We start from the raw sequence: 16,996 nt of genomic DNA, 5'->3' as shown, positions 1-16,996 counted from the left end.
CTTCTGGAATTTTATGATGCCTTGTTTCCAATTGATTCTTGGGTTCCATTTTTTCAGCCATGCAAGGCCCAGAACTAATGTCCATTCCTTGCCAGGTGCCACTATAAATGTAAGCATTTCCTCATGGCTTCTAATGCCTATATGTAGAGACTCAGTGGCAAAAGAAGCTGGCTCCCCTCCTGCTATTGACCCATCTAGTTGGCAGAAAGCAATGGGGGTTTTCAGCTTTCTTACGTTAATCCCTAACTTCCCTACTAAGGTTGGGCTGATCAAACAACAGGTGCACCCTGAATCCACTTGGGTGGAGATACTTATCTCCCTGTCCTGATTTGGGATAAATAGTCTTAAGGGGAGGGTAAGCGGTTTAATTGGTTTGCTTACCAGTGGTTCATCATCTGGATCGCTTCCGAATGAGTGTGATTCCTCCTGTTCAGATGCCAGGGTTTCCTCCCCAAAGAGGGGAGGGGATGGAACTTCTGTAGTCTGCCTGCTCCTCAGGGCAGTCTCTTTCCCACGCCGACCTGGTTTTGCAGGGTCCTCCCCCGGTGGGTGGTTCTGGGCGGGTTTTTGCGAATGACACTCTGCAGCTTGGTGCCCTTCTTTTCCACACTTGAAACAGGCAGAAGATCTCGGAGAGAATGCAGTTTGTGGTTTGGGGGGCCATTGCTTCCATTGGGGCGGGGATTTCTTCCATGATCACCCTGCTCGATACTGGTTTCTGGCCATAACGATCTCAGCTTCTTCGGCGGTGACATACCATTCATGTAGGTCATTTGGTGCCCCTCGGGCCATGCAGGCATTGTATATATCATCACTCAGTCCGTCCTTGAAACAGCTCACCAAAATATCTTCCGGCCAGTGCACACGACACGTGAGGTCCCGGAATTCTTCAGTATACTATGCTATTGGCTGTCGCCCCTGCTTCACCACCTTAATGCGGTCGCGTGCTTTGCGATCTGCCAACATGCATTCCCACCATTATACTTTAAAGTGAGATAACCCACATGGCTATCATAAAAATTCCTTCAGAGATCTCAGGGCTCTTTGGCACCAGGATATAGGTTGTAAAGTATCTGTTGACACAGGCAATGCTAAGGAATCGAATCCAAGTGTTCCCCCTCCTCCGACCGAATGGCAGTATCACTTTTAGGGATCTGACATAATGATAATTTGGGCTAAAAATATGGGTATAATATTGAATTGGAGCATTGGGAAAAATTATGGGAAAAAAATATAAAATGACAATGTCGGCCGCATACTAGGAGAATATTTACAAAATGTTTTATAGATGGCACTTACCCCCGGCCAGATTGGCCAAAATGTTTCCCAATAGACCACCAAACTGCTGGAAATGTAACCAACAAGGGACCTACTACAGTGGTGGGTTCCTCCCGGTTTTGCCCGGTTCCACCGAGCCAGTAGCGGTGACAATCTGATGTCACCAAACCGGTTCTGCCCCCCGCCCCTCCTGCATTATTCTTACCTTTTATTTGGCCCCATCCCCAATCTATTGCTGCCTCCTGAGTCCCAGCTGATCGGCTAGAGGGAAAAAAACTGTTTAAACGCTTGCCGCGGGGCTTCAAAAAGCCACCCTACAGCTGATCAGTGTTAAAAGAAAACAAATGAGTAGACCGGTGCCTGCAAAAATAAATGAGTAGACCAGTGCCTGCAAAAATAAATGAGTAGACCGGTACCTGCAAAAATAAATGGGTAGATCAGTGCCTCCAAAAACAAATGAGTAGACCAGTGTCTGCAAAAATAAATGGGTAGACCAGTGCTTCCAAAAACAAATGAGTAGACCAGTGCCTGCAAAAATTAATAGATAGACCAGTGCCTCCAAAAACAAATGAGTAGACTGGTACAGCTCTGCAAGCAGTTAAAAGCCTGGTAGACCAGTACCTCTGCTAAATCCTAAAGAATTGTCACATGACCATCAAGCCACGCCCACAAAATAAGCCACGCCCACAGAACCAGTAGTAAAAAATTTTAGAACTCACCCCTGATCTACTACCACATGTGGTGGACATATCCCAAAGCCAGGGAATATTGGACAAAATTCAAAAAATGGTTGGAGGAAATTATTGAACAAAAAATTGATATGAAGCCAGAATTATTTCTTTTGGGTATAAGAAAAGGTAATATAAGCAAAGAAATCCAATACATCATGCTCCATATAATTACCGCAGCCAGAATTACATTTGTCCAAAATTGGAAGCAAGAAAACACTCCATCAAATGCAACAATTATAAAAAAGGTGCTAGAATACGCAGAAATGGAAAAATTAACAATGGAATTAAGGGACAGAGAGGAAACATGTATTATAAGATGTGGAACAGATGGTATAATTGGCTTGAAAAGTCTAAAATTCATGTATAATGAATATATAGGAAAGATAATAAATGGAAAAAATGAATATTTTAGATTTTTAGAGTGTAGTAGACATGTAAATATTGTATATATTATATAAATACGTAACTATGAATTAAGAATGTATATGTATAAAATATACATATTTTATGTATAAAAAGGCCTGTAGATAAGTTGCAATTAAGAAAAAAATCCGATAACGGAAAGCTTAATAGTGTAATTGTGATTTTAAAGGTTAAAAATGTTGAATAAAAATTATTTAAAAAAAATAACTCCACTCCCCACCCTCACTCCCCAACCCACACACTCAGGGAATAACTGTAAGGAAATTCAGCCACGCTCTGTCTCTGGAAAGATACAAAAATAAACCTTGCGTTGCAAAAGGAGTGACTGTCAGGCTGTTACATCACAGCACCACGATGTTGCCGCCTTAGATCGCTGCACACACTTCAGGGAAGCATCATCCTAAACAGCAGCACACTCATTCAAGCACGCATATGCATCCTGCAACTTGGTCCAAAGTGGCTGGAAAATATAGTCCCTGGGTGCCCACGAAAACACTTGGCAGGCAAAATACAGGATGACACCCCCCACCCCCAATCACCAAGGCAGCGTCCGCTGAATCCTTGCAAAATTGGGCAAAGGTAGAGAGAAGGGAGCAGACAGAGCCGAATTAAGCCAAATCTGTCTCTGTACTGCTGCCCAACTGCAGTAGGAAACAGTGGGCAACTATTTACAGCCTTGGTGCTGGAGAGAGAGAGAGAGTTACCAGGGGCAAGTTGGGTAGGGTCGCATTGTGGCTCTGCATCATAATGGGCTCCAGGAGTAGGGGACACAGTCTCCCCCATTGTGAAGTGTGCTTTTACTGTGCTGCGCAAGGTGCTGCGAGAGCAGCGGGCAGGCAATGGACCCAAGACCATTGGGTCTTCCGCTCATCACACACCGAAAGAAAAGCCAGCTGGGCTTTTCCTTGTAGAAGACCACCTACTAATGTGGGAGTAAGGTGGGAAAGTAACAAATAAAGTAATAAATAAAGTAAAAGCGGGTCCAACTAGATGATCACGAAGGGCCCTCTTTGTTCTTAATATTGTAAAAGAGAAAATTCTTGTAATTGTATCCAGCACATAGGCAGGCACATTCCTTTCAAGTAGGATTTCTACTTCAAGGCCTCTCAGTTGTCACAGATAAGGACAGTCTAGGTGATTTACATTTTAAGGTCGGAGAGAGGAGATGACCATATTATGCTTCAGTAACTTCTTAGAAGAATTATAACTGTTTTGCAAAGATAGTAACAAACTCAGTAATTAGGAAATGTCAATTAAAAATGACAAATGTATATGACCATATGAATTGCTGACTTCACAGAATCCTTTGTTTGAAACTGTATAAATGCTTTGAGCTGAAAATCATACTTCGGTCAGACCTCAATTTTTATGGTAGCGATACCAAGGTTTGATCCTTTATTGCAATAAATAAATAAACTGATTCTGTCTGCCCTAAAAGGGATGTTTCTTTAATTCCCTATTTCCACAACACTACCCTTATCCCTGCTCCCTTTCCCCTACCCCCCACTCAATCCCACTTCAGGACAGAGGAGTGTGCACTGGAAACACGTGTTGGGGCAAGGTTGGAGCACACCTTCTGACCCTCCAGCATTCGGCCCACAACCCTCTGCGTTCCTCCAGGCCCAGCTTGCTGAGGAGGGGGAAGCAGCCCTGACACCTCTGCTGCTACCCCCCACAGCCCCAGCCATTGCTGCCCGGCTTCCTCAAAGGCACGGTATATTTCAAAAGCGGCAGCTCTCATTGGAGGTGCCAAAGTGTCCCGCTGTGAGAGTTGGGCCAGGCATCTCCACCATCCGACTCACCAAAGGGGGCGTTTCTGCCAGGCCAGCCGCCCCCGCTCCTGCTGGGCTTTTGTGTTCGGTGCTCGGCATGCGGAGGGGAGCGCTTCCCCATGCTGCTCCCTTCTTTCTCTTGGCCCCGCCAACGAGGGTGGAGGAAGGCCAGGCTTGGGGGAATGGTCCCCACCCTGCAAGTTCTACCCCTGCTGCTCTTTCCCAGACCTCTTTGCTGGTGACAACAACAAATGTACCAGATGGAATCCTGTTGCCATGCATTAAGGCTCTGCCCACCACCACCACCGCAACAGCTTTCATCCCTCTGCTGTGACAGGGTGACAGGGAGCCACAGCAGAGGGGTGAAAGCTGCATGCGGCTCTGGAGTTGTGGGTTGCCGACACCCAGTCTAGGCAGCCACTTGTCTGAAATGGTATTGTTTGAGCAGTGGGCTGAAGTAGACCTCCAATGTCCCTTCCAGCTCTGCTCTGCTCTGCTCTACTCTAATTATTTATTCTATTTCTATTCTATTCTAAAAAAAAAAAAAAAAAGCAGGGAAAGCTGATTACAGGACCTGGCAATGGCTAAGAGCAGGAAAGTTGAAGAAAGAGATCCAGGGCTAATTTTGGCTGCACAACACCAAGCCTTAAGGACAAATGCATAGAAAGCCAGAATTGAGAAGTCAGCAATAAATGCCATCTATGCAAAAAAGCTGAAGAAACAATGGACCGGTGGTCCACTGTTTCTTCAGCTTCTTTGCATAGATGGTACCTACTGGTAAGCTGGTGCATGATCACAAACCCTGAATACAAGCAATGTCATGACAAAGTATGGTGGATTGGAAGATCCGCAAGAAATATCATTTGTGTGCAAGCAAGAACTGGTGGGATCATAAAATAGAGAAACCCATAGAAAACGAAGATGTTAACTTGCTCTAAGAAAGCAAAAAAGTCTGGATAGTCGATGTGGCAGTGCCTGCAGACAGCAGAATAGAAGAGAAAGAATTGGAGAAGATAACAAAATATAAAGACCTACAAATAAAAATAGAATGACTGTGGCAAAGGCAAGCAAGGGTAGTACCGATAGTAATAGGTGCCTTGGGTGCAGTCCCAAAACAACTGGAGCACCATTTGAACACCACTGTTAGTGGCAAATTCGCCATCAGTCCATTGCAAAAGTTGGCTTTACTGGGAACAGCTTTCATTCTGCAACGCTATCTATAACACTATCAAACATCCAGATCTGCCTATCCTAGGTCCTTGGTAAGGACTTGATAGGTAGACAAAAAAGCCAAATCCAGTCTGAACATCTGGCTGACTTTGCAATGAATAATAACAGCAGCAACAAGCGACTGTGGAGGAAGAAATCAATGGTTGTACCAATAGTACTAGGAGCCCTTGAAGCAATACCCAAAGGGTTGCCTAGATACACAGAAATTTTGAACTTAGCCAAAACCACCTTATTCGGAACCTGCCTATATATTCAGATGTTATCTTAACAGCTCTGAGGTCCTTTGTTAGGACTTGAACTGTTACCAGTCCCAGACTATGAATTGAATTGAAGATTAAATCTATAACATTTCCCCCTTATTTTCTTATATTTTTCTTTTCGGTAGGTTTTTTTACTTTTTAGTTTGTATTAGTGTGTTGTTTTTTTTGTAATTAGTATAAAAATATAGTATAAAAAATTCAATAATTTTTTATGTTGATTTATTGCAGTAAAAAGCCATTTCTAGTTGTGGCAAGATGGCAAATGGAACATAATAAACATTGCTCTTTTGCAATGCTCTACCATTTTGGTGATATTAATTCACTTTCTGGATTGCAAATGCAAGACTTTTTGATAAAATCAAGAGTCAAATGTTCTTTCTCCTGTCTGCATAATGTCATGGGCTACAAATCAATTTCTTGGAGCAGCAGACAGAGTTGTAGTAATCAGCTGATGTGGTATCAGGCTGTTCGTTTGGATCCATGTGAGAAATGTATTCCAGTTTCCCTTGAAAATTCATTTTGTATAGATGCAGAGCTCTGGTTCCATTTTCTGTAAAGCACCAAAGACATTTAGACAAGACACTAGCTCTTATGTGCAAATCATGCTCATGACCTGATAGCCAGCTTGAAAACAATTTCAGTGAAGGAATATGCATACCATACACTCAGCATTTCTGAGGAGAAAAGAAGGAAGCAGGAGGCAATGCTAGCAGAGAATTCTGCTTTTGGTGTCTGATGTCAGCAATAATCCTCTTCAAGCTTCAATTTTTCCATGTAAATTCCTTGCTTTTTCTGTAACAATGATACCTATGTGTCTCAGTGTTCACCAAAGCCAGCCTCATATTTTTCCCCTTCCATGGAAGAAGAAAACTGGAATGTTGATCAGGGACAAGGAGAATAGATGTAACTAGTGATTGTCCTGGAAAAACCCTAAAAAGAAAAATCAGGGCAGGGCATGCTGCTACATACAGTATGTACTCATCTCTCTTCTTTATTTTTATCTTCCTTCTATTTGTATATTTCCCTTTGTTATTAAATAAAGCTTTTACAACAGCCCAAGGTCAATGATGCAAAGTTAAGCTTATAAATTTTAAACAGTATGACTGAGGTTCTTTTACACATTCAAACAAACCATTTAGCCAGGATAAATTAATTTTAGAAAATTTAATGAGAAGTTTACAACTACAAGAACTACTACTACTTTTGTAGTTCAGCTAGAACTAGAAAAGAGATACACCAAAGAACTTCTAGACATCTTTAATTTAAACTCTGACTACTGTTACAAGACCATTGTGATAGATTACCAGACAAGGAACTCAACTTTTCTCCACCACTCCTTGGAAAGAAGTTTTCAAGTTTTATTACTACCCAAAGTAATTGTTCTGGAAAGCAAGTCTGAGTAAGCCATGAAAGGGCAACCAAACCCAAGGAAAGTTTAGGATCCAGAGTGTTTCTTGATGTCTCTTATTCCAGGTTAATTCCAACTGAGGCCAGGGCCTCCATAGCCCATTGGGGATAGCTGCTGGAGTTCCCATACATAGTCTTCATGAAATTCTGAACAAACTGTGGAAACGTTTGCTCAGTTATACTCTTGCGGATTGAATGCATCAGGTTCATCTGGAGAAAAAAAAGGATAGGTATTATACAGAAAGAAATAGGTTGAGAGTGGGAAGAATAAACAATGATAAACCAATCCAATAGGTAAGTTAGAGACTGTACCAAAAAGTAACTTAGAGACTAGAGATCCCCAACCTGTGGTCCATGGCCTATTGGCCACCAGGCCGCATGAGTGGCTGGCCAGCATTCTTAACAACCGTGTCAGTCATTTCACAACTACTTCTCTTCACCACAGTGACAAGATAGGGCGCAAAACGTAAAATGTGAGGACAGTCGTACAAGGACTGGTCAAAAGTGTGAGGACCGGTCAAAAATAACTTTTTCAGCCCTCTGAGTAGTCCTTATGTACATAGGGACTACCCAGAGGGCTGAAAAAAATAATTTCTGACAGGTCCTCGCACTTTTGACCGGTCATCATTTATGCCCATTGCAGCATTCTTAATTAAATTAATTAAATAAAAATGACCTGCTGGAGCGGTCGGAGCCAGTCCGAGGCAGGCGTTCAGGGCAAGGTGATACAACCGGGGTAGGTAGGCCGCTGCTACCCAGGTGGGAGACGGGCGCAGGCCTACAGGGCTGGCTGCAGGGTGAAGCGATCGGATGGGGTAGGTCAGGGGTCTGCAACTTTAAACACTCAACCTTAAACACATGTAAACACTTAAACACAACCTTAAACCTGGGTGGGCATTGCCAATTCCATATCACTTACTCCCACCCAGGTTTTGTGGCTCCCAGTATTTTCTTTTAAACAGGTATCTCTGTGTGTCTCTTTCATCTCTCTCATCTCTTTCTTTCTCCCCCTCTCTTTCTTTCCTTCATCTCTTTCTCTCCGTCTCTTTCTCCCCCCCTTTTTCTCTCCATCTCTTTCTCCCCCCTTCTCTCCTTCACCTCTTTCTCTCCATCTCTCCTTCTCCCCCCCTTTCTCTCCATCTCTCTTTCTCCTCCTTTCTCTCCTTCATCTCTCTCTCCCCTTTCTCTTTCATCTCTCTTTCTCTCCATCTCTTTTTCTCCATCTCTCTTTCTCTCCATCTCTTTCTCCCCCCTTTCTCTCCTTCATCTCTCTTTCTCTCCCCTCTTTCTCTCCTTCATCTCTCTTTCTCTCCATCTCTCTTTCTCCTCTCCTGTTCGGGTGGTGGCGGTGGCGGCAGCGCACCTACCGCACCATCGGGTCGCCCCTTGGCCTGGAGGTGGCACCTTAAGCTTGCACCCCACTGCGCATGCGCCTGCCCGGTTGCGCTTGCAGCCGGCTCTGGTTGCTCTTACTGAGCTTTGCAATGGGGCAGACGGTGTCTCCTGGAGCCCATTACAGTGCAGAGCATCGGCTGCAGCCTGGGCAGCCAGTGTTCCGGGGCAGAGAAAAGTCGTGCGTCTCCCTCAGCGACTGGATGGGGTAGGGTAGGCTGGCACCATGCGAGTGGGAGGCAGCCGCAGGACAGTCCTTCTGGGTCAGTGGCAGGCCAAGATACTTGGATGGGGTAGCCAGCGGCCGCCAGCCACTGGCTACCCCATCCAAGCGCCTCGCTGGCCACCTGATCCAAGCGCCTCGCTAGCCACGCGGCCGCTGACCGCAACCTATCCCCATCCAAGCACCACACCATGGCTAGCAAGGCGCTTGGATCGGGTGGCCAGTGAGCCGCTTGGATGGTGTAGCCAGCGGCTCAAAGCTGCTGCCCACCCCATCCAAGCACCTCGCTAGCCACACGGCCGCCAGCCACTAGCGAGGTGCTTGGATGGGGGTAGGCCGCGGCCGGCAGCCATGCGGGCGCAGGTCGACCTCCTTTCCCAGCCCCGCTTCCCCGAGGGCAGCACTTGGCTGTACTTGCCTATTCTGCTGCTGGAGCGGTCGGGGGCAATCCAAGGTGGGTGTTTGGGAACAGAGTGGGAGGCTGCCACAGGCAAAGTTAGGAAAGCAGGCTGGGGAGGAGCCAAAGAATAACTGCAGGCAAGCTGTGCAACACTGCGAGCGAGGCCAATAAATAGTGGTGGGCGGGGCGAGCCAGCAATTTAACAAGTGGTTTGGTGTGTTGCGAGGCTAATAAATTACAAAAAAACACCGAACCGTTTGTTAAATTGCTGGCTCGCCCGCCCCTTGCCTTGCCCCACCCACCACTATTTATTGGCAATAAATAGTGGTACGGAGGGGCGGGGCAAGGGGTGGGTCGAGCCAGCAATTTAACAAACGGTTTGGCCGAACCTCCTAGAACCGGCAGAATCCCACCACTGTGCCTGCTCCTCCCTTTCCCTCCAGCTGCTGATCCAGAAAGTTTGGGGAACTCTGCTGTAGAGCATGGATAAAGGCTTCCAAGAATCATTTGCTTTATATGGACAGCCCTTATTGCCTAATCTGAAGTCTCTATCCTTCAAATCTTCAATAGTTTTTAGAGAAATCTCTTTCTCTGTTACTACTGGCTACTCATGCTGGGTTATCCAGTGCTATGCTCAAATGGGAGACAGCATGTACTGGGCAATTTCTCTGAAGGAGAAGAATGCAAACAGAAGACATATTCTATAATTACCTTGGCAATTTTAAGCTGCCAGAATTCCCCAACCAGCAAGACTGAGAATCACTGATCTAGAAGAAATGCTCAAGAAGCATCTCAACAGCACATTTTCTCTAACAAGAAACATCCTGGTATGTTTACTGCCTACTCATCTGACTTATATCTATTCTGTTTCCCCCAAAATCATCTCCTGATAATAAGCCCAATCAGGCTTTTGAGCGCATGGCAATAAGGCCAAGCGCTTATTTCACGGTTCAAAAAAAATATAAGACAGGATCTTATTTTTGGGGAAAATAAGACCCTGTCTTATTATAGAGCCAGTTTGGTCTCAGCAGTTTTGTTTATATAATTAAGATAGATGATGTGATGTTCCCCCATCAGTTATGTAGAACTGGATCTGCTTGGAGGCTGAATCTTGTACTTGCCCTGGAAAGCAGGGGGAAATTAAGAAGCAAAACGGGGAGCTCTGTCATCCTTATTTTCTATAAGAGGAGATGGAAACCATTACTCCCTATGTTCCCTTTCATGACAACAAATGCATAATATAGAATAAAGCAGGAAGCAATTACTCTGTATTTCATTTGACATGGAGCAATTCATATACTTTCACTATTAAGGCATATGCTTTATTTCTTTATATTTACCCTTTATAACTCAAGGTGGTGAATATAACTAATATTCCATCTTCCTACTTTCCCCACAACAGCAATTGTGCGGTGGATTGGACTGAGAGAGGGTGACTGGCCCAAGGTCACCCAGCTGACTTTCATACCTAAGGCGGGGCTAGAACTCAGAGTCTCCTAGTTTCTAGTCTGGTAATTATGGCAAAATCCAATGTGAGACTATAAGGTAGGCACCTCATCTCAAGGATTTATATTCTACCAGCAGGCACATACTAGCTTATAGATATGATTTGTTTGGATCAGAGTTTGTATGTTGTATGAATGTCCCAAAGATGCTTTTTCAAGAGGCAACAGGACTTTCTGGTTTTTTCTTTGAAGATGTTTTGCCTCTCATCCAAGAAGCTTCTTCAGCTGACTGGATGGTGGGGAATGGAAGTATTTATACTCGTTGTAGACAGCTGGTCATTTGCATTCTTTTAGTGAGTTGTTAAGGTCACCTGGAGGTTCTCCACCATCCAGTCAGAGCTGAAGAAACTTCTTGGATAAGAAGCAAAACATCTTCAAAAAAAACAAACAAACCCAGAAACTCCAGTTGCCTTTTAAAAAAGCACTTTTGGGACAACCATGACCTTGATGACTGAGAATCTCCATATACATGTATGAATCTAGCTATTATTGTTTATACACTGTGGCTTATGGCTTGGTGAGTTGTAAAAATCCAGCCATCTAGGGTTAACACAGTTAAGCAAATCCCAGCTTACTATAATGTGTAAGCCTAATTACAGTATATACATAATAAATTATATAAACTGATAAAATTTTGCATAATATACTTTACATTCCCTTTCATTGTAAACAATAATTGGCAAAGGATAGAAAAGAATAAACAAAGGATTAGATAAGGAAAAAAGTAAGAAAACGTAACTAAATTGAACTTCCAAAATTTAGTTAAGAAAATTTTTATTATGATTGCCAAGGCAGATGTCCTGGAACTTGAGAGAATATAGAATTTAAAAAGTGAGCAAGAGAAAAAAGCTTTCTGTTCACTTTGATAAAAGTTATGGTACAAGATAGAAAAGCCAACTTAGCACTTCATAGTGCTTTATAGCATTCTCTAAGTGATTTACAGAGTCAGCATATTGCTCCCAACAATCTGGGTCCTCATTTTACCGATCTTGAAAGGATGGAAGGCTGAGTCAACTTCGAGCTGGTCAGGATTGAACTCCTGGCAGTGGGCAGCATTCTAACCTCTGAACCATCACAGTTTCTTATCCCTATTTCATAGCCCATAGCCCATTTAACAGATGTTTTATAGCCTCTGAACAGACTGACCTGGTACGCAATATTATGGATGGTAATGTGGTGCTTGGCAGCTGAATCAATAGGATAGAGAGCACTCAGGAAAGCTCGGCTATATCTGTTAAGACACAAATAAACAAGGAGATCATCTTGTAACCTGAGGTTTACGGAAAACTTTTGATACATCAAGAGCTAGAGAATAAGGAGAAAATGTTTTTGTTTCTTTACAATACAAGATAAAATACTGAAAATTAGACCTAGTATCAGCTGAGTGAAGTTATATCAGACAATTCAGACATCGGTACTTTTACAAGATGGAGAATCCAAATGCACCTCTGTGGCCATTTACTCAATAAAAGAGGAAGAATGCAAAGATTGTTGTGTAGCATAGAGAAGTCAAAGAAAATTTAAGATGAGGTAGCTGGAATTATCAAACTGAAGACAATTCTAAAATAAATGTTTTATTGCATTTTTATCGTACTCAGAATGATGTCACCACATTTTATCCTCACATCACTGACTGAGATCAATTGGTCTGAGTAAGCACATGTAGCTGATATATGCTGATTATATGCTGAGGTTTTTGACTAAATGAGGATCTGAATTTAACTTTTCCTTTAATTTAATTAATCTCTTTTTTGCCATTCCTATTTGTTTAAAAATCCACTCCAACCCAAGCATACAAACCTCTGGCAGGTAGGGCAAGTACAGTTTTCATCAATGGGCCGGAAATCCTTGGCATATTTCTTGTTCTTCAGCTGTAGGGAGCCCCAAGGGACCAAAGCTGAACCAAAGCGCTGGAAATGAAAAGAGGCCCACATATTTCAGAGATACCACTGAAAACAACACTGGTTCCCTAGGGGGTGGGTATTTCAAATCCCTACAAAATCCCCTCCCCTCATTTTACAGTCTTTCATTGCCAATTTGTTTCTTTGCATCAGCTGGTGAAACTGCATTCAACTTGCCACTCCATTTCCTCCCAAGTTGATGCATGTACTTACTGCTGTCCTTGTGGGATAGACACAGTCAAACATGTCACAGCCCAGGGCTACACACACCACCAGATCAATAGCATAACTTTGAGCAGAACAGAGATAAGAAACATGCATCAGGTGAGCAACTGCAAAAGGTAGTTATCCTTATCCCATTTAATAACACGGTTTGTTTGTTCCTACCCAACTCCCATAAGGTAGCGAGGCTTGTTCCTTGGGAGATGTTTTGTGCTGAGGGCTACCATCCTCCAGAAGTGATCTTTGGCCTCACCACCACTCAGACCTCCAATAGCAAAACCTGACACATCTCGTTTAGTCATCTCTAGCAGGTGGTAGGGGGTGGGAAGAAAAAGAGACAGATGAAGGACACTAGAGTATCTAAAGCTTATTATCTTATTATTATTGTTGTAAGTTTTACAAACCATTTTGGCAAACAAATGGCCAGGAGATAATTGAAAAGCTTCAGTGTTTTTAGCCTGTATCACAATCAGAATCACAGATGAGACTTTTAGATCATCCCAATTCCCTTGTAGTCTGTTGTAAAATAGTGGCAGTTTAAAAGAGCTGGAATTGACCAGTTTCATCATAAAAGTGATCTTACCTTCCAGACATTTGTTTCGAAAGATAGGATCCAGCCCACCCTGAATAATAGCAAATAAATTCTGCTGGTTAGGTTTGCTGTGTGCTGCAATACATCTGTCCAACCAGCGAATAGACCTGCAACAAACATTGTATTAATTGCATTTGTTATTTCATTCTAATTACAGAATTTCCAGATATTTTTTTCTTTTAACTTTCTCCGAATAATGTCAAATTCAAGTCTAAGAGCTTCCTGAAAATAAATGCTTCTCTGATATTCTTCAACTTCAAAATTACTTCTATATTCAATCCTACCCCATCTCCAGCCCAGCATAAAATTGCATATATTAGTCTATCTTCGTATGTACCTACAAGTTCTGCTGGACAAATTCCTCTAAATGTCTGCCATGCAATAAACAATTATTCTGCTAGTTCAGGGACAATTGGAAATTGATGTCCAACATCTCGGGGGGAGGGGGTGCACCAATATGGATAAAACAGGTGAATCAATCTTTTATAGTTATTAGTTATTCACTTTTGGCATATTCTTATTCTGTCACAGAGGGTATCAGGAATGCAACAATGGTGCAGTACTGGCATATTTGTCTCCCTTCTTTCTTGCTTTCAACTCTTTATTCAGCAAGGGTTCAGAAAGTTCTAAGAGAACACTGCATAATAGCAATCATTTAAAATTGCTTAAAATTTCATATAAATTGTTAAGTTTCCCAAGATTTTAGCAATCTCAAAAGATTTAATGCCAAGCAAGGTTTTTGGACAGTCTTATACAGAAACATCTAACTTGAAATGGAAAGAGATCTCTAGTGTTGATCCAGAAGCCTTTTCCAGTCCTTTTATTTGAGAGGTGCTAAGACACACACACACCCCGTGCATGCGTGCGTGACCCTCCTGTGCTGCCCCCACTTTTGGCATGCGATGGCTCGGTGAGCCTGTTTTTCGTTCTCCCCAGGCTCCAGAGCCTTTCTAGGAGCCTGGGGAGGGCGAAAATGGTCTTCCCCACCCCACCGGAGGCCCTCCAGAGGCCAGAAATGGTCTGTTTCCCAACTTCCGGTGGGATCCATGGCACCCACCATACTCTGTATCATTCACCTGCAGTATCCACCCACATGCTGCACTCCATAGTGCCTGTGCATGGCATACAACTGCCCATACATACTCCATATTGCCCACCTGCAGGTGAGCCGGATGCGCTACGTGGGCTGTGGGAAAGCCGAGAGTTGGTGGGGTGGAGTGGCCAGCCGGCCGTGGGAGGCTCATATTTGCATGGCAGCACCAGCAGCAGATGGGAGGCAGAGGCGGAAGGCAGGCAATCCTGATGCACTGCGTGGGCTGCAGGCAAAACGACAGATGAAGACGAGCCTCCAGCAGCTGCTCGCTCTGGCCCACTGACTCTTGCCTTTCCCATGGCCCGCCTGGCAGATCCGGAATGCCTGGCTTGCCTTGCACGCTTCTGCCTCTATCTGCTGCTGGTGCCACTGCATGAAGACGAGGCTCCTGCGGCTAGCTGCTGCTCTGGCCCACTGATTCTTGGGTTTTGTACGGCCCGCACAGCGCATCCAGATCCTGTGCTTCCCCCCTGTCTCTGCCTGCTGCTTGGACAGGTAATCAACTCACCCACGGTGTGTGGGCTGCTGGACACCGTCAGCCCATGCGTGCTCACTGCCTCCTGTGCTGACCTCGCCCACCCGTTTCACTAGGGTTTATTTTTGGGGTAGGGCTTATATTAGGCGCATGCTTAAAATCAAGCTAGGTCTTATTTTTGGGCAAGTCTTATTTTAGGGGAAACACAGTATATAGGTCATATAAAATGCCACACATGATCCACGGGCTGCCCATTATAAGGGATCTAAATATGTAGGCATAACCTTTTGCATATTGTCCTATAGCACAATGGCATGTAGGTCAATTCAGCCTTTCTGAACTGGAATCCCAAAAGAAATTGCTAGGGTTCTACATGGTCGAAAAAAAAGCACATACACATTTTTAAACTTTGAGCATTGCACAATTTTTGCACAAATTTTGGAAATTTATATATTTTATTATTTGTTAAATTTATATGCCATCCATTTTGCTGTCAAAAGTGACTGGGTTGCAACTCGGCTGCCAACTTGCCGCTTTGCTGTTGCTGTAAATGTTGTAAAACATGGACTGTGTGGGTTAAAAATGAATTATATTAGGAAGTTTTTATATTTTTTGTAACTTTTATGAAGGGGTTCTCAGAGACCTTGCTAATAGGAATGGAAACAAGCTATCTTGTTGGAAAAAGAGAAAACTATGACTTTCTCCTAACTTTGAATGGTAATTTTGCACTTACTATTTATTTCTTTTTTCAGATATTGTATTCTTTCCAACACAATAGAATGTTGGAAATAAGTTACATAAAGGGGCTTAGTACTGTCATCAGGATAGCCCTCCAAAACTTGAACAAACCTGTATCAAATTTGGTGTCAGTAAAACAAAGTTTGAATTTGAAAATGATTCAAATCCAATTTTCCAGAAAAAAAAAATCCCCCAATGCCCCCACAGTGGGAGAGGCCCTTGGTAAGAGCTGCTAACTCCTCCAGTGTAAGCTCCTCTGGTGATCTGACTGAATGTATGGAGCTGTCCTGTACTTTCCCATGCCCACAAGCATGTACAAGAGGAACTCAAAGAGACAGCAAAAACCCACATACAGATGCAACATGTGATTTCATATCACTGAAGAAAATATAGGTGCTTCTTATGGCTACTGCCAATCAAGAGACTTGAAAGAATTCCTGAAGCCATGCACTGCATGATTTTCCTAACATGTTTGATTCCACAGTAATCCAAATATTGTCTCGCAATATTTTGCAACTGATGAATTTTTGCTGAAGTCACTTCAGAAAGACATATAAGCTTAAAAACAGAATGAAGGGAACATGTATGATTAAATGGCATAAAGATAATTTTATTGGCCAGCACTAAGCACACTAAGTTTCAAAGCTTCCTGGTAATAGACAAAGTTTACACCAAAAAGCCAAGTCTACAAGCCACACAGAAGCCAAGGTTTGGGAGATGCTGAATGGAGCTGGCAATGTAATCAAAGAGTTGATTGACACAGCACAAACCTTAACATGGCATCCTCCACACGTGGGCCACTGAGAGTGCTGCTGATCACATCATCTAATTGCATTATAATGTCAGAGCCTACGGGGAAAAAAACAAGTAAACTAACATCAATCAATTGGGAAATGGAGGATAAAGTTGCCTGAATAAATGTTAACAATATTTAGTTTATAATCTATACCAGTGATGGCAAACCTTTTTGGCGGTGCATGCCAAAAGTCAGAGCACGCTCGCGCTATTGCGCTTGCACATGCCAGCACCCATAATGCAATAGGCACCCAATTTGCGCATGTGCACATGACCCTCCCCCCACGCATGCACCCTGCACGGCGCATGCGCCATCCGGTACATGCGCTCCCCACTTTTTCCAAGGGGGCTGGCGCGTCTCTTACCGGAGGACAACCAGATACCGAACTATTCCCTGGCGACAGCGCTCTTGGCCCCACCATATGCCAGCTGGGGAAGCTCCGAACATGCAGCCTTGCCTGGGCTCCTCCCCACTGGGTGCTGGGCTTCCTGGCAAGCCCCCTGCACCACCCCAGGGGCAATGGGGTGGTGGCTGCAAGGATGGACGAGCTGGGGCTTC

General features: G+C 43.7%; 1 protein-coding gene across 6 annotated transcripts in view; it reads right to left on the bottom strand.

Moving 5' to 3' along the window:
• Nucleotides 1-6,843: 6,843 nt before the first annotated feature.
• The window catches only part of QTRT1 (queuine tRNA-ribosyltransferase catalytic subunit 1), a 46,159-nt gene continuing 36,006 nt past the window's right edge, over nt 6,844-16,996 (bottom strand). For 4 of the 6 annotated variants that reach the window (XM_087888469.1, XM_087888472.1, XM_087888470.1 and 1 more), the window contains 6 exons: nt 16,413-16,491; nt 12,910-13,443; nt 12,736-12,811; nt 12,422-12,531; nt 11,768-11,852; nt 6,844-7,311 (listed from right to left, as the gene is read on the bottom strand). In XM_087888469.1, coding sequence (XP_087744595.1) covers nt 7,159-7,311; nt 11,768-11,852; nt 12,422-12,531; nt 12,736-12,811; nt 12,910-13,443; nt 16,413-16,491 — 1,037 coding nt within the window. In that variant the 3' untranslated portion in view covers nt 6,844-7,158. The remainder of the gene's footprint in view (nt 7,312-11,767; nt 11,853-12,421; nt 12,532-12,735; nt 12,812-12,909; nt 13,444-16,412; nt 16,492-16,996) is intronic. The other 2 variants (XM_034437859.3, XR_015732786.1) reach the window with 2 other exon arrangements.

This window comes from Pantherophis guttatus, chromosome 2 (assembly GCF_059756535.1).
Source record: "Pantherophis guttatus breed Tessera chromosome 2, ASM5975653v1, whole genome shotgun sequence".
Classification (NCBI taxonomy): Eukaryota; Metazoa; Chordata; class Lepidosauria; order Squamata; family Colubridae; genus Pantherophis; species Pantherophis guttatus.
The sequence above is the reverse complement of the archived record's forward strand: the minus strand, read 5'-3'. Positions and strand labels throughout refer to the sequence as shown.